Source organism: Schistocerca americana, chromosome 1, assembly GCF_021461395.2.
Source record: "Schistocerca americana isolate TAMUIC-IGC-003095 chromosome 1, iqSchAmer2.1, whole genome shotgun sequence".
Lineage (NCBI taxonomy): Eukaryota > Metazoa > Arthropoda > Insecta > Orthoptera > Acrididae > Schistocerca > Schistocerca americana.
Window position 1 is genome coordinate 555,741,659 of NC_060119.1, and position 26,613 is coordinate 555,768,271.

At 39.5% G+C, this 26,613-nt stretch overlaps 1 protein-coding gene across 2 annotated transcripts in view; it reads left to right on the top strand.

Moving 5' to 3' along the window:
* The window catches only part of LOC124606240 (trafficking kinesin-binding protein milt), a 363,542-nt gene that overhangs the window by 178,175 nt on the left and 158,754 nt on the right, over positions 1 to 26,613 (top strand). For both annotated transcript variants that reach the window (XM_047138217.1, XM_047138218.1), the window contains one exon: positions 4,362 to 4,466. In XM_047138217.1, the coding sequence (XP_046994173.1) occupies positions 4,362 to 4,466 (105 nt within the window). The remainder of the gene's footprint in view (positions 1 to 4,361; positions 4,467 to 26,613) is intronic.

Sequence of the window (26,613 nt, forward strand, 5' to 3'; positions counted from 1 at the left end):
GTTTCACAGTCATCACTCAGTATCTCATGCTGTTCGTTCTCCTTGTATATCCTATGAGATCTGGTAACAACACTAAACACAAACAATACTAATGCACTTGGGTGGCTATTCTACCGGTTACAGATAATTGAAACTCTAATCATTCACAAGCCTGCCAATTATGTGTACATGTACGAAGTTACATTGACATATGACTTATCTTCTTGATGCTTTTTTTTTTTTTTTAACTTTCGTGGAACATTTCATATAAAATGTGTCCAGTTGTTACTGGTTACAGAGATACTGTTGTTGAGAGTGGAACCCAAACGAATGCCCACAGAAGATGTTTAACAAAGACAGATGATTAGTTGAAAGTTAATTTTCATAAGTTCCACCTCCAACTTCACTGCATCTTTGAACTCTTGTGACAACACAATATGTGGCTCGTCTTGACATTCTAATTCAAACAATCCGTTCATCTTTTCAAGCATTCCCACAACCAAAAATCTGAATGGGTATAGTTTGAGGACCTTGGTGGCCAAGAAATGTGACAATATCTGATGATAAATTATACAGGGGATATTAGATTTAGATGATGGCCAGAATGTACATAAAAAAAACATACCCATCCTTATAGCCAAAGGAACATTTTCCAGCAATGTCGGAAGCACATTTTCCAGGAAGTGAAGATAGTGGAGTCCTGAAAGTTGATGTGCTTACATATCACATGATGTATTTACAGAGAAACACTCTTGAAAATGTGTCTCCATAAAGGCATGTGGATTTTCATCGGATCACCATTATACAGCTCTCCACAACTGCAAGGGACACAGTAAGCACCCATCTTATACAAACCAGTATCACCCTTTACAGACTTTAGAAGTCCCCTAATCTTAGATGGTGGTCAAAAAGCTCACTTCACACAGTGTTTCCACAGAATATGGCACTCGTGTTGGAAATGCTACCTGCATAAGGCAGAAAGGCTGTGGACTTAAATGCACCTTATTATTCTTATCACTTACCCGATTCACAGTTGGTTTATAGCACAATGTGTGTCTGATGTGTGTTTCACCATAACCATAATGACAAAAAATAACTTCAAGGTGGAATAACTCAGCTGACAAACTATAAGATGTGGACTGTATAAGCCATGGTATGAAGTAAGCCTTCATACTAAACCAGATGTGACAACTGTCAGCCTGAAGATAAAAATATGAGTGTGGGTTGGCTTCCTATAAATGGAATGTTCCAGTGTACCTTCCTCCTGATAAATACATCAAGGATGAAAAGGAAGCCATCCTTTTCCACCTCCACCTTGAAACAAATATTCGAGTAGATGGAAAACAGATGTTCTACAAAGTTATTTAAATCTTCACTTTGATGAGCTCTAACAACAAAACTATAGTGCACTTATCTGAAAAAGTGCTCATGATTCAATGCCGACACTTTCTTGAAATGTTCCTCAAACAGATTGGTAGTAGTTGATGACAAAGAGTTCTTCATCACTAACCCCTTTTGTCTGTTCATAGAACTAGCCATTGGATTAAAAGTAAATGGAACTGAACATCAAACCTAACCTCAGTCAACTATAACAAATCAGACAGAGAAACATGAGTGGAGAGAGATCGAATAGAACAAAACTTACCGTTCAAGTGTCATAATCATTTAGATGGAATCCCTCCAAGTGACGTATGAAGTCTGCCAAGTTCTTAATGTGATACACACACTGATATATTAGTGGGCTTAACAGAGTAACAAGTCCTTTTACTGCATGGTATGTAGGAGCAGCATTGTAACTGCCTAAGAGGAACCTGTTCCTTATGGTTTTTGGAAGGCTATATAATGTAGGGGAACAGCACAGCAAGACTTAAGACTCTTGATAGTCTCTTGCTACAAAAAAACTTTCATTCAGGAGATTGTTAGTCTTCCTCTCAACCCTTTCTGTCCAGTCATCACTGAGTTTTCAACACACTGGACCAGATTGTAAACACCTCATTTTTACACATAATCCTGCTTATCCAATACAAATATTGAGTACGCCTTGTTAGCAAGTAAGTTGCCAGTATTAGAATCCGTCCTAAGGGAACACAGAGTATCCTCTGGGGTACTCTAATATTACTCTTGGACAGACAGGCCCCTGTTGACAAATGAAACACTTCTCTCTTAACCTCCTCAGCTGGTTCAAAAGAACTTACAAAAGATCCACAAGGAAGGGCTTCCTCTTAAGCCTAATGTCTGTTATGTTGGTGCTCAAACATACCATGCACTGAAACACTTTGCTACTATATTGAGACCACTGTTAGGTCAGTGTGTACATCACATTGAGAACTTGGAACATTTGTTGCATCTGTTAGACGGTCTATGCTTGAATGACTCTAATATTTTAGTAAGGTTTGCTGTGGCCTGCCTGTTCATTTGCATCCCTCTGTCTGATACGTTATACAGCATGGAGATTATTTTTTGTAGTGAAAAATGAACCTGTTTCGACATGTTTCAGTTCCACTTGCTTTTTATTCTGTGATCAGTTCTATGAACAGACAGATTGAGTTGGTGATGGAGAACCCTTTGTCACCTATTATTGCTAATCTGTTTAAAGAACATTTCAAGGAAGATGTTCTGGAACAGGTGGCATTGAATACCGAGTGTGTTTCATGATGGAGATGGAAAGGGTTGGCTGCCTTTGCTTTCTTGATGTGTTGGTCAGGAGGTTGGTTGACAGTACTGAGGGTCATTCTATTTATAGGATGCCAGCTCGTACTGATTCCTATCGCTAGGCAGATTATCGTCACCATATGGCTCAGTGTTAAAGGTGACTTCATACCTCAGTTCATAGAACCCACTTCATTTCAGACCTTGAAAGTTTGTCAGTTGAGTTGGCCCACCTCAAAATCGTCTTTCACCAGAATGTTTATAGCAAAAGGTGGATCAGATAAGTGTTGCATTATCAACCATCTATGTATCAGGTGTCGATGAAAATAAGTCGGCACCAAGTCTACAGACATTTTCTCTTACACAGGAAGCATTTCCAAAAGGATTGGTTGTATTATGCGGAAACACAATGCACAAGTTGAATTTCGCCCACCATCTAAGATTATGGTTCTTTCAGGGGTTATAAAGGACAATTCTGATTCGTGTAAGGCATGTGTTTACCATATCCATTGTGGTCCATACACCTACAACAACCAAGCAAATCTGCTCTTGCAAATGCAGTAAGAGATCAAACTAGCATGTGACCTTACAAATAGAAATGCAGATTTTTTACTAAAATTCCACTCGAACACTGTTATCTCCCTAGTCAGACAACAGAGGAACAGAGTTAATCCTACTGTGTTAACCTGTTAGTAATTCTTATGCACTTCTGATAACATCTGCCATTGGCTTTGGTTGTGTGGTGGTACTAGTATTTATGTTGTATATGTTATCTTTCTGCATATGTCCTACATATCAAGGTTTTAAATTTTCTTCCATAGAACTCGCTCATTGCATTTGTGCCCAGAAAATAATGCACCTGTTGAAATATGGATAGTAGTCAAAGATATCACCTGGCTGCATCCCCACAACTTGTTGCAACGTATTATACCCTGGAAGAAAATCAAGTTTGAATGTGTTGGCATACCTAGCATTTTGTAAATACATGCAACATGGTTAAACAGTTCTGTAAAATTGTCCAACAAACCATAGCCACAACTTCAGTTGAACAATTCAACTTTGGAAGTTGAAGCACAGCCTCACATCTTGATCTTCCAAACAGAAGTGACAAACAGCCATTAAACCCATAGCATCTGGAATACCAACATGTGAAATGAAAAGTTTTATCTCTCTCACCAGTAAAAGTTGCATGCTTGTTATATGGTATGTTTTATTCAAATTAGTTTATACTACCATTTACTATTCTTTCGGACACATCCTTTATGAAAAACAAACTATGAAACGGTATATTTAGCAGTGCTATGACAATTAACCGAAATTATCTGCTGTGCATATAATTAAAACAATGCTTCAGTATTAAATTCATAAGTTTTTGAAAATATGGTGAATGTCAGTTGCAAATATTGTAATTCTGCAGTCTTGTCCAAAGCCAAATATGAAATGCAGCTACCTCAAATTACTATAGTTACTCCTATAAAAGTTTCATTCAGGTGTTGACAAAAACAAGCAGTATCCAAATAATTCATTTGTGATATACCAAGGAACCAGTAAATGAGAAAACTTGTATTGTTGATTGTCTTATTACATCGTCTCTTTTGGCCCCCTTTGCTGAACAAATCTTGTATAATTAATGTTCTGTCTTAAACCTCTTGTGACTTAGGAAATTTTGCCATTGTATGTATCTTCTTGTGTTATGTATATGCTCTTATATTTTCACATAAACACATTTTTAGGATACGAGAATAAGGATTGGTACATTCCTGCACCGGCCCTAAGACCAGACGATATAGATCTAAATCTAAATCCGGATCAGATCCGAGAGGCACTAAACTACTTCCGTAAGTATGAATGCTACTTCCATGTTTATCTTTTTTCTGAAGTGCGTGCATGCTCTCTCTCTCTCTCTCTCTCTCACACACACACACACACACACACACACACACACACACACACACACACACACACACACACACACACACATGTGCGACTTTGTTTATGAAAAGAAGACAGAGCTTGGTACTTTCTCAGAATATGTAACTTCAGAAAAGCAATATGGTGGCTATCAGTGCTGGTTGAATTCTGCCGGAATTATTAGCAGGATTATTCACTAAAATGGTATTTCAGAATGTAATAGAAGTATTGTGATTTCCTACTACGAAATTATGAAATGTCAAAGTATCCATTGAGTGTACAATCCCAAAATAGCTCATTGTTTTCCATACAATACCCATGTCATTGGACAACTAACTCACTCATTGTGTGTTCCATAGTATTGCTGGTGATGTAAGGACGTGGGTTCTAAATACATTGTGCGGGACATTGTTTTTACATTCCGGAATGACAACTGAAGTATTAATGCTATTTCAGAAACTCACTCCATATTCATACACAGTTAAGTTTCCCATCTCTTCCCCCCCTCCGATACAGGTATATCTGGCTTCGGCAAGTTATGTTATCATTTTTAGGGTTTTGTTGTTTCAAGATTGGTCCTTGCCTGACTATCTTTACAAACTCCACAAATTGTGAAGCAAGAGGAAAGTACTGGGTGTCCCTTTCAAACTTCCTGCATTTCAAAGGCCCAGGATAAACAAACCTACAGTAGATATGATAATGAGGTTGCACCATATGCTAGAACATTTATAAGAATTTATTTAATAATCGTAATTACTTCTCTACATGTGAACCATTTGCAGCACGAAGAATATGGAGCCTGCAGTCAGTTTCATACCACATTCTTAGTAACATGTCCTCTTTCACTGTTGCAGTCTCATCTTCATTATGACATTTTAACATGGGAATAATATCCACTTTGGTGGTATACATGTAGTCCTTCATGAATTCCCACAAACAGAAATCTAGCATTATGTCGCGATGTGGTGGCCAGGCATTGGGTCCACCACACCCGATCTAGCGAATGGGAAACTTCATATCCAGGAACTTCAGAACAGCCATTGACCATTGCAGCAGAGCTCCGTCTTGTTGAGAGATGATGTTGTGCTGCAAGTTCTGTATCAGAGGATATACAAAGGTATACAAATTGCTCCAGCATGTTCAGATACATTGACCTATTCACAATGTTTTCAGTAAAGGGCAGTCCAGTAATCCTGTTGTGCATTAGCCCATACCAGATGTTCAGTTTAGGGCTATCACAACACTTTGATTGAGTGTTTGTGAATGTTGTGAACTCCAAATCCAAACATACCGGTATGCTGATTAACCGTTTCTGACATGTGAAAGCTTACATCATCTGAGAATAAAGACCTTTCCAGAAGCTGGCATTCATGTCAGTACACTGAAGCATGTACTTAGCAAATTGTTGTTGGCATGGTTTCTCATAGTTGGACATCCGATGTTGCAGCATGTGCACTTTTTAAGCATACAGATGGTAGGTGATAGTGTACTAGAGGATGCAATGTTGCTTGGTGTACATTAAGTTGCTTAGATGCACGCCGAATTGACTTACATGGGTCCCTGAGAAACATTCATCTGATGTTATCTACTGTCTCTTCCAAAACCGCCAGAATATTTAAGAACACTTCCAGTTGCCAGAAACTTCATTCTGTAATAGTTTCCACATAAGGTGAATCATGTCCATCTAATGTATGATAATTTCCTTGCACAGTAATCAGGTATTTTGTTTCTGCAAACCACACTTCTGTTTGCATGCGCTGCTGCGGAGTCACCATTTTCAGATCATGCTGTCGTGCTGCATTCTGGCGACAGTAGTTGGCACGCCTGATGGAGCAAACTGTATTATTATCGGTAGGATGGTGCAGCAAGTCACGTACAGTGTGTGATAGATACAGTCCATATTTACTATAGGACAACCGTCTAGACAGAATTGTTATTTACTTCAGAATTTAAGCCTGTTTATGGTGTAGAATTAGGAGGATCGTTAGTAATTCATTCTCTGACACTTGCAATGTGTAAAAATACTAAATGTGCATTGAGATTTCAGCCAGTGTTAAAAAAGGATAATGAATTGAAGAGGATCCACCAGTCTGCATTCTTGCATGAATAAATTATTTTATTTTTTTATTTTGTTTCATACTCAAGCATATTTCACCTCAGTTGTAGCATCATCAGTGGATATTTTTCTTTTGTTTCTGAAATGAATGTATTTTGTGTAGGTTAGCAATAAATTGATTTTGCCCTGCAGCTGTCTACAGAAATCACCCTCAAATACAGCTTGCGATCTACAGCTCGGGGATATTAAGGCAACATTTGAATTGGATTTTGTTTAGCATATAATCTGTAAACAATGTATTCTGATTAAATAGTACCATATGCCCCATTTTACTATTCCTGTAGTTGACTTTCCCAGAGCCGTAAGTAGCTATTTTGTGCCTGCTGAATGTTTTGTTGCTATTGCATTTATGTTTAAAGTGAACTGAGTGGAATCAGTCAAACTTTGAGGTTTTTGGTTTAAAAAATTATTTAATGTAGTTTATATACATTCTGCAGTGGATTTAGAGCAACGTTTAGTTAAGTTTTCTCATGCTTGTTGGCTGTGGCCTATACACAGTTTTCCCTGCACATTTACATTTCAGACAAGACATTTACATTCAGATAAGACAGTCATTTGTTTCACTAGTGGTTGGTGGTGGTACCCCTCTCCCCATGAATTTTGAATTTGTATTTTACTTAGAGTGTTGAATAATTTTTTGTTCCAGGGTCCTTTTTGATTATTTTAACATTCTGATGTGGTAATTTTTTTCTATTGTTAATAAGTGGTATGAATTATTACTGTGTTTTGTAATCTGGAAATCTGTTTCTGTGCCAATAGGGTGGTAGTTATTTTCAATGAGGTGGTCTGCAAATGTGAAGCATTCTTCTCAATGATCTTAAATGGTCAGAGTATCTTATTTTAAAATTTCTGTATGTTGTCCCAACTACAGTGAATTACAATCTTTTCATGTTAAGTTTGATATGCCTGCTTTGGTCATTTTTATCTTAGGTAGCATTGGTTGTTTTCTCATAATGTTTCGTATTCTGTGGGTTGTTTAGTTGTCAAATGTCATTTATTGTGCCACATGTTGTTTGTGGCTTCTTCTTCATGCGTGCATTGTGTTTTCTCTGCCTTAAGTCACTACTAGTGTGTTGTGCTGTAATAATGTTGTCTGTGTTTTGTGTCATTTGTGTTTCTATTATTTGGTTCAGTTTGCATATTTTGTTTAGTTTGCAAACATTTGTCCGTTCTGATTTCACATGTAGAGTGTATGTTTAGGTGTGCAGTATTTATGTCTCTGTGTAACTGTAGTATCTTCTCATTTACTTCATGCTGGTTAGTTTTGTGCTCAGTTTGGTAAAGAAGATATTGGTAAGTAAGCCGCTTATGGGAGCGCTTAGTGCTGGATGCTATCACTGGTGTGATCGGCACACCAGACTTGCAAATTTTTTATAAACTATTGGGTGTGGGTGCTCTTGATCTTCCTGTGGTGTCCTTTTTTGTTGGCTTTGTTACAGTGGATTTAATGTTTTTAGTAGTTTTTGTAGGTTTCTTTAGAATCTTTCGGTAGGTTCACCTTACTGCCTTGTTACTTTACTTTACGTACTTCAGTGTTTTCTCAGTATAGTCCCTTTCATGCAAGATGACCAATGTTCTCCTCTTGTCTGCTTTTGTGATTTTTGCATGGTGTGTCTTGAGTTTGTTGTGTACGTATTGGACTGTTTTCTCCTCTGTGATTATCTTGTGATCATTGTTGGTTTCTCTGTTGGTAATCATAATCTGCCTAATTTCTTTTCCATGTTTGGCATTTCCCTCAAAGCTCTACAAGAAATACAGGAATACAACAGTTCACCTCCACAAAACCATACCAAACATAAAGTTTAATAAAAAAACAGCTAATGATGTTACTCCTAACTATGCAAAGTTAAATGTAAACAGCATGTCATATCCACTCAATGCACAAAGGAAATTCAGGGATTATACTCGAAGAAACAGCTGCTTAACACTGCACTTCACAAGACACACTTATTTCAAGGCAGTCACGTTGAACAATCAGTAATGCTTTACAAGGTTACTGAGCAGGTGACATCCCACATAGTTACAGTAATTGAAAAGAAACAGGAGAATGAAGAACAGAAACTGTTGAATACAAACCCACATATTAGGAACAACAGACACAAGCACATAAAAAATATGTTATATGAGAGGGTTGCAAATTTAATTGAAATGAAGTTTGCAACTCAGGAAGAAGAACTACTCCAAAAGAAGCCAAAACACAATGCTAACCCTCGTTGGACACAGCAAAATAGAAGGCCTTGTTACAAAAAGTGAATGTATAGCAAAATAAGGAGATGCACATTAATTTACCAACAATTCACAAACCTGGTGTGCCAATGTGACCAGTGGTAAACTTCGGAGCTGTACCAGCATATATTTAGTGAGGTGTATGCTCACTTCACTATTTAAAAATAAATAATAAATAAATAATACACTACGCGTGTACAAACAACAGTATCTTATAAAATGCCAATGACCTTATCCTCAAAATCAAAGACACGGAAATACCCAACGCAGCTACACTACCGTCGTTTGACATTACATCAGTGTACAAAATCTGTTCAGAAAATAATGGAACATTTTGAATGAAGCGTAAATGGAGATTTAGAGATATGCATTTGGCAGCACTGCATTGCACATTATCTCCTTTGTAATCACGTGTTTTTGAAGTATTACTACATAATTTAGTTTTAGTGATATTGTTGTTTGAATGCAATGTGTCCAAGTGTTGGTAGCCATTTTTAAAATGTGCAATTTTATGGAGGAACATTGTAATGTATGAAACTGTGGCTTGCTGAGCTGATGCTCTGGGTCATACCAGATGTTACAAATGGTTTACATGATTTAAAACTGGTTTCAGTAGGCACAAGATGATTCTTGACCAGGAAAACCTTCCACTTCAACAGATGAGCCCACATGTTCAGAAAATCAATAATCTGGTGGTTGCAAATCATTGATCAACCTTTAGAGTAATAGCAGAAGAGGTTAGTATACGTCCTGTGCAATGGAAAAGAAGCTGAGGTTACCACAAGTGCCAAGTATGAGCTACTATGTTTTTTCCGTCGTTTAGTGGCTACAACGTCTGCTTCACAAACACACAAGGTCTGCAGTTTGATGTTTGATAGCACAACGGAAGGAAAATAGAATGGACATTTGTTGAGAACTCCTTGAAAAAGCCAGTGATGGTGAAACATTCATGCAAAGGATCATAATAGGAGCCAAAACCTGGACTTACGGCTACTACGTTGAGACAAAAGTTCAGTTATCACAGTGTATTGACAAAGGATCTCTACATCTCGAGAAAGCTAGTTAGTCTTTGTCCAATCTCAAAGTGTTGCTTGCCATTTTTATCATCTTAAATGGAATTGTACATTTGAAATTCTTGCCTCAAAGTGAAACGGTAAACTGTGTGTACTATCAAGGTGTTTTGCAATGGTTACATGAAAAAAATCTGCAAAAACTGACTAGTGTTGTGGTGAGTAAACTCTTAGTTCTTGCACCTGCACACTGAGTTTTGCCAATTCATCAGTTTTGTGCCAAAAGCCAGATGATTCTACTCCCACAACTTACTCGTCAGACCAGGCTCCTTGTTATTTCTTCTTATTTCCAAAATTATGTCCAGTGCTGTAAAGATGCTATTCTCAGAGTATTTATGACATAAAAACAAATTTGCACAGGCCTTAAAAGGCATCTTACATGAAGCTGTCAAGGACTGCTTCACGAAACTGAAACACATCTGGGAGAAGTGTATGAATAGGGGAGACTTTAAAGGGGTAACCAGCCAATAATCAGTGAAAATGATGATAAAGTTAAAAAATAAATAAATTTATGTTATTTTCTGAGCAAACCTCATACATCCACTTACCAACTTCAGAAACAATGAAAATAATTGAAAGAAAGCTAAGACAAACATTTTACCAGACCCTAGAAGTTTCCCTCATTTTGAACTTTATCACAGGACAAAACTATTTCAGGCTTAAAGATCAATTCAATATCCAACAGGAAGGGGATCACCCATAAGTGGCTTACTGATGGATGTGTTATCTAACCATCTTGAAATCAAAGTGGTCGAGGAAATATTAGAACCTAAGAAGTATAAAGTAATGTATTGGTACTGCCATGTTGCTGAAATAATTTGCTTGGTAGATGGAACACTTGATCAGATATTGCAATTACACAGTGACTTCAGTACTGCCCACCCAAAGATCCATTTCACACTGGGAACCAAAAGATACAAGAAAATAGACTCTCTAAACATCAGAACAGAAAACAAAAACTGCCATACCAATTCTCAGTATATACAAAACTCTCACAACCAGTGCAATCACACACAACAGATCTAACCATCCCATAGCACACAATCAAGCCAGCCTCAAATACCTCGTAGACTGACTGAACGTAATCCCAATGGATAAAAACAGCTGCACACAATAACTAAACATAATGAGACAGATTTCCACATAAAATAGTTATAAACTAAACAAATTATACAAACTGAACCAAGTAACAAAAACACAATTGACATGGAAACAACAAACAGCATAATACTCTTGTAGCAATCATACAGCTGATAACGCGTAAAGAACACGAGGTGAAAACTCACTCAATGTGTTTCCAATACGATCATCACTTGTTCGTGGCAGCTGTTCTCATGTTTTTTATATTGCTTTAAAATTAAATATGAATGTAACAAAGGATAGAAAGCTTTAAAGTTGGTAAGGCTTTTGGTAGTTTTTTAATCAGGCATAATTTGCATTTGAGTGATACAGCAAGTAAGTATTGAGCCAGGATTGCATCTTTTGAAATTGATATTACGGGTAAGTATTTACACTAGCATACAAAGTGGATTGTGAGTGGCAGCCCTGCAGATGTAGTAGTACATCACAGGTAAGACCACTGTCTAAGGATCATCTCCGGCATGTAACTCTGACACGCCAAGGTATCTATGTCTTACATTCACAAAAATTTCTGTTTTAATGTGACCTAGGTATTGAGCTATTAGTCCATTTTTGAACATAACAACATTATATTAGAAGATTCTAATGTACAACATTGCTAACACTGAAAAAAGAAACATAAAGTCTGTAGAGCAGAATAATATTTGTTTCAATATGTTATTTTTGTGGGCTCCACTAGTTGAAAATAATGAAAGTTGGTTTAATAATATAAAATTTGCTCAAGAGACTTCACAGTGTGATTTCCTTGTGTGTAAAGTGTGAAATTTCTGCCTCTATTCTGTGATTTTAGCTGTTTCCAAGGCAATCTTTGACATGTGTAAAATGTTTTAAACAGTTTTAAGGTTATGAAGTGAAGTGCTCCTTTAGCATAGAACAGGTTGATCACCTATCTTTCAGAGGTGTAGTTAATAAGTTAAACCCCATGAATATCAGTTCGCTCACTAAGTTTGTTTATTTTCTTTTTATGTACTTAAGGTTCTTCCCAAATGTGCCAGTGAAAGAAGTATTGCTATCTTTGAATTTCTAAGTATACCCATTGTTCAAGCAGAAATATTTCTGGAGAAATTTGAAACACCAGTGTTCAAGCAGAAATATTTCTGGAGAAATTTGAAACACTTTTTGTAAAGTTTGATGAGAAAAATTATTTTGTACTAGTACTGTGCGTGTTGACTGCAACGTTCAAGAACATAACAACTGTGTTTTTTTTTTTTAAATAAAGAATTAGTATAATAGTGTTGTTCAATATGGAAATAGGAGGTACATTGATTAATTATGTCAGCATTAAGATGGGGGACACTGAAGGAGAAATTATCCATTTCAAAATTTATTGTAAAAATACATATATAGACATCTTCATACTAGTCTTAAAGTGCACTCAGTTTCATATAAATATGCTGCATTTAACTTCATGTAGGCTTTCACAAGACTACTCCATAAAAAATTGAAAAGTAAAAAAGGATGGAAAAGTTAAATGGGGTCTCATGGACTGATACTAAGTAACCAAAACTAGGTTAACTGCCTTCCATTCTGGAGTAGGAGGGGGGGGGGGGGGGGGGGGTGATCAGTTACTTTTACCTTTTTAATTTTGTGGTCTGGAATGGTTTCACTTCACTGCATTAGCAATGCTTTTTGAGATGCTGCTCTACCAACATGTATCATGTAGCCTTTAAATTTAATCTTTTCTTTGGTTGCTGGAATTTTGTTTCTGAAAACAGAGGAGCTACGAAGTGTCCATCTTCTGATGTTCTTGTACCCTTCACAACATTAATGCCAAAGAACATGACATTTCCAGACTATCCTCCCCACCCTAACTTTCCTGTGCCTACTATCATGTATGTCTAAAAGTTACTTACTGGTAAACATACAAAATTAACAGAAAGCCACACTGAAAGTACTCTGTTCCTTACCAGTTTACATGTATTCACTATGTGACTGTCCACATAGTGATGATGGCCACTAACTGGCAGAATGACCCTCCCATTGAGCATAATTTTTCGTGAATTCCTGTGATGATACGTAAGACAGTAAATGACAGAAGAGAGAAAAAGAGTGGAGGAAAAGAAATTGGTAAGACTTCAAATGCAAAGAATTTCATAGGAAAAGTCACCGAGAAACCCACTCAAAGAAGATTATCCAGACTGGATGAGAGATATAATTGGATTGTTGGTGTTGGATGAAATTTGAAAACCTGAGAACAGAAATGGCAGAGAAGGTAGTAGATGATAGAAAGATGGATGTAAGTACATACATACTATACAAGATAATAAGAGGAGGAACTAACTTGTTGGAAAACGTGTAGAGTACGAGGAGAGATGAGGAAGAGAAATGATAAAAGAAGAAGAGCAAGACGGGAAAAGTTACTCTTCCTTCGACTGCTTCCTCAAAGCATACCGGCACAGTCTCGCACCTTGACAGGCATCGGTTGCTCTCAACGATTTATTCAGATTTTCTCTAATTAATATCTGTCTACTGCTCATGTTGTCATTTTGGCTGCTACTGTGGCTACTATTCTGGTTTCTGGTTTTTATTCTTGTCATCACTATGACTGCTACTGCTTTTGAGAATATCGGAAAGAAAGAACACTAAAAGCTCTGTTTTCAGTGATGAGTGGTGGATTAAGAGTATGTGTGGTGTTTTTTTTTTTTTTACACAATTTTGATGAAAAATACCAACATTTAATATACACGGTGTAAAAAGTGCTTAAGTCAAAATGAAGATAGTAATCTTACTTCTCATTTCTCTTCACTCCATGAAAGTACACGCTGGTGTTACTTTCATGATGGGTGATGTGCCTTAGTGAATAAGCTAAAAATAGAAGTAAAAAAGTTACCTGGCCCATCAAGTCTTACAGAAAAGTGTTTTAACAGCACATGTGATGTATGCTCATTATTCGGGAAAGACCAGAAGTGCTTCGGTAATGGCATACTTGTGAAAGAATGTGCAGTATATATGGCAAAAGCATTTGGTTATGATGATGTCACTAATATTTAAGAATAGTTACTTCGTAATGTAACTGTGTAAAAATTCTACTTCATGATATGGGTCATAGCTGAAAACTAAACAGTTTAATTGCAAACTGTTGGTTGAGAGTACTAGTCAAACAGATCTAAATCAACCATTAATTCTCATTCACATAATAAAGCTTTAGTTCCATTGCTAGGAACAATAGCTTTTCATATTTTTAGTGCTGTTAAAAAGTATGTTGACAAAATTCAGGTTTTCAAAAATCTATCACTATGCCATCGAAAGCTTAAGCAATTTCTGGTGGAAGATGATGCGGTATATGGACATAGTATTCTTCATTTCGAAAATTGTTGATTGAATGCAGGAACAGTTTAGTTCATTTTTTCGCCTTAGAAGTTTTCAAGTTTTTAGATAGAAACATAAAATCGCATTCTTTAGAATTTGAAAAGAAATTGAAGAGTTCATTTTTCTTTTTTCAGGATTAGCATTTCTAACAAATTTTACAGATCACTTTCGGAATTTGAATTCATGTTGCCTTATAGGGAGTAGGTATGGTTTGCAATCCAGGACAACTGACTTGACATCATTTCACTGAGCCGTGGCGAGGCTGTGATGACAGTGTGTGGATGGAGTTGGTAGGCGAAGCAATCGCTGGAGGGGAATGATTTGTGAGCACACTTTTCCAGTCTTGGTTTAGGTCCACTCATCCTTGGTGATAACTCCATAGTCATCCTACCCATATAAAAGGCTTGACAGTGTTTAACCATAAATGTAAAACCGCAGCTGAGGAAGTTGATTAGTCTGCTCTGAAACAGGCTGGTACTGGGTGGTGGCTGGTGCACTTTTTAGCTTGTCTTTTGAAGATATCGCCAACTGTACCAGAACTTGGAAAAATATTTTGAAACTAGTCTGATGAGAACTAGGCTGAGGTGAGAACAAAATTAAACTGGTAAGACATTTACAGGCAGTGTGGCCTGAGGTGAGACGACAATTGCAGGCTGTGTGGTCTGAGGTGAGACCAACAGTGTATTCCTATAAGGAGTGAGCAATTGAGGTGGTACTACATCTCAAATCCAAAGACTAAAGGGAAGGGAATGTTTCATATGGTAAGTAAGCCATCTGTCAGAGCTTCAGACCTGGCATATGTTGCTTGGTGTCCTGTGTACTGTTGTGTGGGTTCATTGGGGCTGCGGTTGTAATCAGGGAATGGGGATGGACCAAATGAAAGTTAAGTGCTTCCAAGAACTCTTGACAGTTCAGTCCAACAGGCATCTTATGGTACGAATATTGCTGGTATATAAAAAACACACAAAAACCTCAAGCCATGTTTGTCTTTTATGTGTATATTTGTAACACTGGTTTGTTGAGTGGCAGCAAAGTTTTTGAACACAAAACAGAGTTTCTCAGTTTAAATAGTTAGGGGAAATCATACAAGAAAACGTCTGGCAAATGCTGCAAACGAAGTTTGCTGCCAAAAACAATAACTGCATTCAGATTAACACAAAATATTTATAACACAGAATCACTTTCCAAATTCAGTAACCTTAGGCATTACAGCACTGTAATCAAACCTGGATGTGTTCATTGAGCAGAAACTTTGATTTTAAATAGAAAAAGGCATATTGAAGAAATTCGAAAGTAAGAAAGATTATTAGGAAAATATTAGGCCCCAAAATTACTGATAGGAAACTAATAGGCTGGGAAGTAATAAAGAAACAGGAGAATACACAGACACATATGGTGACATGAGAAAACAAAGACATAAATTTTATGGGCACATTAAAAGAACGGCACCCACTAGGTTGACAAAACATGTAATAGTTGTTGTTGTTGTGGTCTTCAGTTCTGAGACTGGTTTGATGCAGCTCTCCATGCTACTCTATCCTGTGCAAGCTTCTTCATCTCCCAGTACATACTGCAACCTACATCCTTCTGAATCTGCTTAGTGTATTGATCTCTTGGTCTCCCTCTACGATTTTTACCCTCCACGCTGCCCTCCAATGCTAAATTTGTGATCCCTTGATGCCTCAAAACATGTCCTACCAACCGATCCCTTCTTCTAGTCAAGTTGTGCCACAAACTTCTCCCCAATCCTATTCAATACCTCCTCATTAGTTACGTGATCTACCCACCTTATCTTCAGCATTATTCTGTAGCACCACATTTCGAAAGCTTCTATTCTCTTCTTGTCCAAACTAGTTATCGTCCATGTTTCACTTCCATACATGGCTACACTCCATACAAATACTTTCAGAAATGACTTCCTGACACTTAAATCTATACTCGATGTTAACAAATTTCTCTTCTTCAGAAACGATTTCCTTGCCATTGCCAGTCTACATTTTATATCCTCTCTACTTCGACCATCATCAGTTATTTTACTCCCTAAATAGCAAAACTCGTTTACTACTTTAAGTGTCTCATTTCCTAATCTAATCCCCTCAGCATCACCCGATTTAATTTGACTACATTCCATTATCCTCGTTTTGCTTTTGTTGATGTTCATCTTATATCGTCCTTTCAAGACACTGTCCATTCCGTTCAACTGCTCTTCCAAGTCCTTTGCTGTCTCTGACAGAATTACAATGTCATCAGCGAACCTCAAAGTTTTTACTTCTTCTCCATGAATTTTAATACCTACTCCGAATTTTTCTTTTGTTTCCTTTACTGCTTGCTCAATATACAGATTAAATAACATCGGGGAGAGGCTACAACCCTGTCTCACTCCTTTCCCAACCACTGCTTCCCTTTCATGCCCCTCGACTCTTATAACTGCCATCTGGTTTCTGTACAAATTGTAAATAGCCTTTCGCTCCCTGTATTTTACCCCTGCCACCTTCAGAATTTGAAAGAGAGTATTCCAGTTAACGTTGTCAAAAGCTTTCTCTAAGTCTACAAATGCTAGAAACGTAGGTTTGCCTTTTCTTAATCTTTCTTCTAAGATAAGTCGTAAGGTTAGTATTGCCTCACGTGTTCCAACATTTCTACGGAATCCAAACTGATCTTCCCCGAGGTCTGCTTCTACCAGTTTTTCCATTCGTCTGTAAAGAATTCGCGTTAGTATTTTGCAGCTGTGACTTATTAAACTGATAGTTCGGTAATTTTCACATCTGTCAACACCTGCTTTCTTTGGGATTGGAATTATTATATTCTTCTTGAAGTCTGAGGGTATTTCGCCTGTTTCATACGTCTTGCTCACCAGATGGTAGAGTTTTGTCAGGACTGGATTTTCCACGGCCGTCAGTAGTTCCAATGGAATATTGTCTACTCCGGGGGCCTTGTTTCGACTCAGGTCTTTCAGTGCTCTATCACACTCTTCACGCAGTATCTTATCTCCCATTTCATCTTCATCTACATCCTCTTCCATTTCCATAATATTGTTCTCAAGTACATCGCCCTTGTATAGACCCTCTATATACTCCTTCCACCTTTCTGCCTTCCCTTCTTTGCTTAGAACTGGGTTTCCATCTGAGCTCTTGATATTCATACAAGTGGTTCTCTTCTCTCCAAAGGTCTCTTTAATTTTCCTGTAGGCAGTATCTATCTTACCCCTAGTGAGACAAGTGTCTACATCCTTACATTTGTCCTCTAGCCATCCCTGCTTAGCCATTTTGCACTTCCTGTCGATCTCATTTTTGAGACGTTTGTATTCCTTTTTGCCTGCTTCATTTACTGCATTTTTATATTTTCTCCTTTCATCGATTAAATTCAATATTTCTTCTGTTACCCAAGGATTTCTACTAGCCCTCGTCTTTTTACCTACTTGATCCTCTGCTGCCTTCACTACTTCATCCCTCAGAGCTACCCATTCTTCTTCTACTGTATTTCTTTCCCCCATTCCTGTCAATTGTTCCCTTATACCCTGAATAATTTCTTTTATCTCGTCATACATTTCATCAATTTCTTCATCATCTGCAGAGCTAGTTGGCATATAAACTTGTACTACTGTAGTAGGCATGGGCTTTGTGTCTATCTTGGCCACAATAATGCGTTCACTATGCTGTTTGTAGTAGCTAACCCGGACTCCTATTTTTTTATTCATTATTAAACCTACTCCTCCATTACCCCTATTTGATTTTGTATTTATAACCCTGTAATCACCTGACGAAAAGTCTTGTTCCTCCTGCCACCGAACTTCACTAATTCCCTCTATATCTAACTTTAACCTATCCATTTCCCTTTTTAAATTTTCTAACCTACCTGCCCGATTAAGGGATCTGACATTCCACGCTCCGATCCGTAGTATGCCAATTTTCTTTCTCCTGATAACGACGTCCTCTTGAGTAGTCCCCGCCCGGAGATCCGAATGGGGGACAATTTTACCTCCGGAATATTTTACCCAAGAGGTCGCCATCATCATTTAATCATACAGTAAAGCTGCATGTCCTCGGGAAAAATTACGGCTGTAGTTTCCCCTTGCTTTCAGCCGTTCGCAGTACCAGCACAGCAAGGCCGTTTTGGTTAATGTTACAAGGCCAGATCAGTCAATCAGCCAGACTGTTGCCCCTGCAACTACTGAAAAGGCTGCTGCCCCTCTTCAGGACCACATGTTTGTCTGGCCTCTCAACAGATACCCCTCCGTTGTGGTTGCACCTACGGTACGGCCATCTGTATCGCTGAGGCACGCAAGCCTCCCCACCAACGGCAGGGTCCATGGTTCATGGGGGGAGGACATGTAATAGAATTCTATGAAAACAAAAGTAAGGTCAAAATTGAGCCAATTAAATGGTTCACTGCGATTAAGGAGGATCTTTAGGTAGCCAGTGTATCTCCGGCAGACGTTACGGATAGAAAAACATTCAGACGAAAGATATGTGATTGGAAAGTTGGTCAGAGGGAAATTAGAAAACAGACTGGAACATCGTGGTCTGATGAAAGAAAGATATTTCATTCCGAAAGGATGAAACAGATTTGGGGAAAAGGAAGGCCAACCATCAAAAGCGACATTGATTGGTTGTTCCTTGCGTGGTCCAATTGGGACCATTAGTGGATAACAACAACAACACATGCAAATTGTAATAATCAGATATGAAGTACGAGAATTGAAATCAGTCCGTTGCCTAACACTGCGCGACTTTTTCCGTCAATGGAAGTCGTCAACCTGTTTTTCGCACCGCTGTGTTCAGTCGGTGTAGGATACGTGTTTTCCAAGGTGATTCTGAAGCTGTCAGGCGGGGGAAGAGCAAACGGCGTCACGTTGTATGAGAAGTAATTAAGGCGCTGCTAGTGAGTCCAACAGCGTGACGTTCCTCGTTAGAGCGGCCACTTAACACTGGCGTCGCTAAGTGCGTGTGATGCCCGCCGCCTTGCGCGACGATACACCAGGGCGTACAGAGGCAATCGGCTGTAACTATGGCGATCAGAAGACTTTGCACACCCTCATTACGGTAAGAATAAAGTGACTGAACAAAAAAATCCTCGTTTCTGAGACACGGCCACATACGCCAAGCCTTTTCAGGATGCGGTTGGGCGAACAAGAGGTTTCATGCTCACTCGCCAGCCTCCAGGGGGAATAGTGTGGTCAGACATCATTACGGAGCACAGGGGAAGAAGTCAACCGTGGCCCCAAATTAAAGACCATACTTCCGTGAGGTGCAGTGCTTAATTAAAATTGAGAGTAGCTCTTTCAAAATCGGTGAAAAGCACAATAATAGCCGGCAACATCAATTTACAACACGTCAGTGCAGAATGCCTGTGTGTTTATGGTTTGCGATGGTGCATTGATATGCACAGTGTGATAGAACACAACGAAAAAAATCGTTTTACAACGACATTAAAAAAGCTTCCGTGCAAAGAATTATGAATACTTGAAATGCTAACAGCGAAAATCGGAAGTGCAAAATTAAAGAAAACTCTGTTAAGCAAAGCTTCATATGAGAGCAGAGAAATAAATGTCTGAATAGTTTTATCCAGCATTTTCACTATGATTTTTATTCCCCTCTGAAGGAACACTCAACAAGTGAATCTGCAATTCCAGCAAGTTACCATATTGCTTTTCAGGTTGCCAAAGCGATGTGCAATTTCACTGATTTCCAGTTGTCGACAATGTGGAAACTGCTACAGACGTGCAGTGTGACAATTGCGTGATAAGATTCATAACAGAGTTAATCTCTCCGACTTCTATAAGAATTTTGCTCAATATAAATTTTCACGACTTTACAAGTTTGCAGATGCGATTATGTCGATGTTTTCATCTTCTTACTTGTACGAGCAAATTTTGTCCGCAGTGAAGGGAACGAAATCTACACAAAACAGCTCGCTAACAGAGTTAAACTTAAAAGACTACAAGTTTGTCAATTTAAATTTCGCCCTAAACTGGCATTCATCGTAAGGCTGCATCAGTCACAAGGAAGATCATGCTTCATGCCATTGACATTTCTCATTGGTACAACAGGCGTAGAAAATATATTTACGACGACACACACTAATGAGCTACCGCGGAGCGATACATCTCCGTATCACACTATCGGCAGTAAAATTAAGAATCGTTGCGAAACTGCCTTGTTCCGATCTCACCGTTCCCTACCTTCCCACACCATGTGTCACCTTGAACCACCTGTTTGCGGCTGTGGCGTGAGCGCGGGCCAACTCTCACGAGCGGATGGGCGCACGTCGTGCACAGCTGCTTGCCGATGTAATGCTGAGATGAGAGACCAACTTTAATATAGCTGTATCATCCAGTGTCAGAATTATGATTATCTCGTAACTTTGTAACTGGAACAGTTTTCTGGCGTACCATCAGGCATGTCTCACACTAATGTTGTCTTTTGCAAATTACGCACTTTATTAAAATGTTCTTTCATTTATGTGATGCGCACAATGCACACGATTTTCTTCTATCGCCTCCTACCCTAACATCATACGAGTGAGGAAGGAGGGACGGGGGAAAGAATCGGAAGTCTGGTGAATTTAACTTACCGATACCAGTCATTGGTTTTGACCGGTGACGTAATGATGATGTGGCGTGTGCCTTACATTTGCGCAGACAGAACGGAACGAAGACAATACTCCTTACACCGTAGCCTCATATTTACAGTCATCTGTTTAGAAACTTATTTTCAGATATGTTACAGAGTACGAAAGAAACAAAAGATAACATGAGTTACAGAAAGACAGACGGTAAGTCATGAAAATGAATTGTTTATAATGTGTAATATGGTGTCATATATAATGTTCAGTGACTCACAAGCCGCAGCTATTTATATGGTAGCGTCAGCCTGTGCACAGCTTGTTGGGCACATGAACATGAATAGTTTACAAACAAAGAATTTAAGTCATTTATCAGCATGTGCCTTGAAACACGTTTCGATAATGTTTTGTATTGGCAACAGTTGCAAGCAATTGCGTACGTGACCGTCGGTACTGATCAAACAGAAAGCGTTCTGCCGTATCATTGTTTAGTTGCAGAGCTTTAGTGGTTCAGAGAGATTATTCATATCGTAATGAGGATGAGGCTGTACGAAGTTCAGATACAGCAAGAAACAAAGTTCACTGTTCTCGAACGAATGTGTCGTGGTTGGTTCAGAACTTACTACTGATGTCTGGGAAATATTGAGCCTACCAATACCACCTGCGTCCTTTGACCATTGACGTGATCAAAATGGTGGACGAAAATCACTCTTCGAAATCTACCGTAACAAAAGTCGTGACACGAGATTGTGCACCTATGTATTGTTTACAAATGTAAACTAAGTAATTATCATTTTTAGAAAATGAGATGTTATATTTTATTAAAATAAATAGACTGAACTGACAACAATTTAAGAACTTCACTACTTCTAATATGCTTGTGCAGGAACAAAGCAAGTTTGTTATTTGTTCTATTCCGAGAAATCAAACAAAGAATGTGTATTATTATTGCTTTATCATTTAGAAAAAGCGTCCTGATCAATGTTGTAACTGTAGTGGTCAACAATACATTGTTGCTAAAGTGTAACATTTCTTCTAAGTTTGTCGAGACGGAAGATAGTGTTGAAACCAGTGTTTTCTGTATCGAAAAGTACTGATTGATCACCGAGTAAACGGAGCAAAGCAACAGTAATCTTTGAAGAATGTTACATGTACACAGAAACAGCAAAAAGATTGGGTGGAGACATTGCATAGTCGAGTGTGCGGAAAGCCTACAAGCGGCATGAAAAAACCGTCAATGAAACTGGTCCTAGAACCAGTACTGATGTCGGTCGCAGAATATTTAGTCTTCCTCTGCAAGATCGCCGGACTATCTTGAAGACTTAATGGGTAGTAGTTTCTAATCGAGTAGTCAAACAAAAATTTTGTGCAAATGATTTACGAGCGAGCGAGGAAACCTTCGCTGAACAAAATGTAGGGGTAAAATCGTGTATTGTGGTCTGGTTTTTAGCCCATATGGAGTGGACACAAGAAGACTCTCTAATATCATTTGGAGTGACAAGACCAAGATCAGCATCTTTTTAAGCGACGAAAATACCTGAATGCACCACTGCCACTGCGAATCATCCCAGTAATGTCATGGTGTGGGGCTGTAACAAGATTGGATGTCTGCAGGTGCTCCAGGGCAACATTAACGCCATGAAATACCAAGAAGTAGTCTTAGTGTTAAAATTGGTGTCCGCTGTTCGCGATTTGTTTCAAGGAAACCAGTGCGTGTCTCAGCGAGACAGTGCGTCAACCGAGCGAGGTGGCGCAGTGGTTAGCACACTGGACTGGCATTCGGAAGGACGACGGTTCAATCCCGCGTCCGGCCATCCTGATTTAGGTTTTCCGTGATTTCCCTAAATCTCTTCAGGCAAATGCCGAGATGGTTCCTTTGAAAAGGGCACGGCCGACTTCCTTCCCTAATACGATGAGACCGACGACCTCGCAGTTTGGTCTCCTCCCCCCCACACAACCCAACAGTGCGTCACGTCTCGGAGCTTATTTAGTAGTACTTCGCTGACCATGTCATCGTGTGCGCCGTATTGAACTGGCAATAGTCCCGACCTCAACCCGATTGAGAATTTGTGATCAAGGCTGAAAACTGAGTTTCCACGGCGGAATCCCAGCGACAAGAGGAGGCTCAACAGGCCGTTGTCAATTCATGGTTCAGATTGATCGAGGAAATGATTTAATCAAAAGGGACCACGAAATACTGATAAACAGTGTAATAATTTTTGTGCCAAATCATTCGTAACATTCAGAAATTGTTGGATTGTGAGTATTTGATTTGATTTTTAACTGCTTTTTTTTTTATATTTTAATTCAGATTTTCAAACATCTGACATTAGGGTACGTTTCGTGAAAATTTGTAATAAAGCTACCGAATGCAGTATTCAGTTAGTCTCTACAGAGTGTTCAGAATTAATGCCGCTACTGTGGACCCCGGGCTGCACTATTACCGATCAGTACATCACCACAGCCTTTATTCAAAAAATAATACAAAAGCTAAATAAATATCGCCAGTGTACTGGTCATCCACGTGGGACACATATTACTGGTAAGACACTGGTCTCATATTTGGGAGGACTTCATTTCAAAACGCCGTCCGGGGATTTAGCTTTAGGTTTCCCGCAATTTTCCTAAATCAGTTAAGGCGAATGCCCAAACGGCTACATTAAAACGGTACGCTTGATTATCTATCTCATCCTTGCCCAGTCAAGAGTTTGTGCTTCGTCGCTAATGATCTCGCCCTTGACGGGACGTTAAATCTTAATTTTCCTTCCTTCCTTCCACACCTATGACATCACACGCCACAAAATTATATCGCGGGTGAAAGCCGGTATCCGGTGACAATAGGTTCAACCCACCCATGCCCCTCCTAGAAGTGCCGCTTTTTATCATCATCGAATCATTTTGGTCTGCTAAGACGAAATGTCAACATGCTGTTACCTTCGTTCAGCACTTCTTTTAAGTAACTACCGATACCATTGACTACAGTTCAGGGGAGGTGTGTGTTTCGATTCTCAGGATAATTAAAATTATTTTAGAGGCAGAAGAGCCCTGCGCCGTATTCGGTTTTTCTTTCGTACAGTCTCCGCTAGTATCCGAGCGCTGCCCTCCTCGCAGGTGTCACCGTTGAGCGTGTGAAGCCCCCGCCAGCTGGTTCACGGGGCGGTGCGCATACGCTGCTATCAGCGGATGCTATTCTGGCAGTGCGAAGGCTTCTAGGCGCTAAACTGGGACCTGACGCGACGTGGTGCGGCCGGTCACTGCGCAGTTCGCACACGCATCTGCCTCGCCTGCCATCTGCACCGAGCCCTTACCACTTGCCGCCGTGGACGCATCCGTTCATGTGTCGCCACTCAAGGTTGCCTCTGTTAACTGATACAAATATTAGGACGAATATAGACTTGCTGGAGAACTGCAACATTTTAAACATGGTACCAATAAAGCACGTTTAGATTACACACTGATACGCCAAAACAAGAGGGCCACTGCCCACCGCGACGTTAGATGCCGCGTCGTGGCGTTGCTGGCACGTGACGCGTAACGAAACTATGTTAAGAGGAGCAGACACCAAAGGGGGATCACCCTAACGTAGATAAGGGCTGCAAATTGGGAAATCCATTGAGATAAACGACACTGACAAATGGTAGATTATTATTACGCAGAGTCTGTGAACGAATATCTCGAAAACGGCGAAGCTAGTCGAACGTTCACGTGCTACTGTCATGAGGATCTACGGAAAGAGGTAGGAGGACAATGAAACTACCACTAGGCGCTAAATGCTTGAACGTCCACGACGCTTCACAGAATGTGGGGTTCTTAGGCTTGTCAAAGTAGGGTAGTCGTGTTCTTGGCATCTCTGCCGAAAGAGTACAATGCTGGTCCACGCACAAGTGTTTTGGAGCGCACCGTTCATCGTACACTTTTTGCCATGGAGCTCCGCAGTTAGACCACCCCTACCTGTTCACACGTTTACGCAACGACATCGTTAGTTACAATTGCAGTGGGCACGGGGCCATCGGAATTCGACGGTCGATCAATGGAATCGGGTGAATCACATGTTTGCTACACTACGTCGCTGGTGGTCTCCACAAACGCCGTCATCGAGGTGAATGGCGCCTCGAAACGTACAGCACGCCACGGACACAGATTGGTGGGAGCAGTATTATGCTCTGGGAGATATTTTCCTGCGCATGCATGGGACTTGTAGCAATCGATGACAAGCTGACAGCTACGAACCACCTGCATCCCTTGATGCTTGATGTCTTCCCCGACGGTGATGTATAATTGTCCATATCTCGGACAGTGTTTCAGGGACATTGTAGTGAATTCACATTGATGTCTCGGCGACCAAATTCGCCTGATGTAAAGCCTATGCAACCCATTTGGGTCGCTATCGGGCGCCATCACCGCGTACGCAAATCAGCGAATTGCATGAGCTGTGCGTAGACTTCAAATGCCACCTACCTCCACAAACCTACTAACAAGCTGTTGGATCTCTGATACGTAGAGTTAGTGATGTGTTTCGTTCCGAAGACGCACAAGCAAGCTATTAAGCTGGTGGTCAAATGATGTGGCTCATCAATGTACAGGGTGCAAGAAAAGAAACGTGATGACTAGGTTAGAACAAGATTTTCCAAGTAACCGTACGGCGAAAATCCATCGGTGTGGACCTACGGCGATAAAATATCACCCAACTAGCGACGAACGCACGGAAGCGTGTAGATTTGATGTTACATGCTGCGGTTCATACCTGAACTCAGTGACTGGTTAAGTTAGCTCAAGATAGTAGTTTAAGCTGAACAGTCAAAACTAATCAAACTTTTAATTCCTACATACCACAGCTGATTATGTCAATCAGATTTTCCTGTAAGAGTGCTGGGTAAGCAATAAGCATTGTAATGTCATGAATTTGTTAAGATAATAAACATTACTACTGAAACAGCTCTCCAGTATTTTAGTCTACGTGTGGTGCTGTGAGGTGCAATATTTTTGATAATGAACACTAATAGCTACCGGTTTTTGTAATTTTTGAACTAATGTGCGAAGTGTGTAAACGAAATTTTATTCAAAGAAATAGCCATAAGATAATGATGAAAATTAAAATTTAAAGTATCTTGTTTTCTCAAATCACATTTTAACAGTAGGCCTAAATGCGCGTAACTAGCCGCGCGGAGTGGCCGCGAGGTTTGAGGCGCCATGTTACGCATTGCGCGGCCCCTCCAGCGGGAGGTCAGAGTCCTCCCTCGGGTACGGGTGTGTGTGTTGTTCTTAGCATAAGTTCGCTGAAGTCAGTTTAAGTAGCGTGTAAGACTAGGGGCCGATGACCTCAGCAGTTTGGCACCATAGGATTTCACACACATTTGAACATTTTTTGCCCGTAACTTATGCCTTCAACATCGCCAAAATTCTGCGTCGTTGAAGAAATTATGGTTGCGACCGCAAAGTTTCTTGTAACAAGCTCATCGCAAGTGCAGATTGAGTGCAAGTTTGCGACAGAAGCACAACAAAGCTGCAGTTCTAACCTATGGTTATCTAGTAAAATTGTTCTCAATACCTGCCGTTAGCAGACAATAAGCAACATCAATTTTTTTTCTGTGTAATCACTTACTTCACCTCAAAGATTTTTCGTAAGACTCTGTATATAACGCAGTTTGG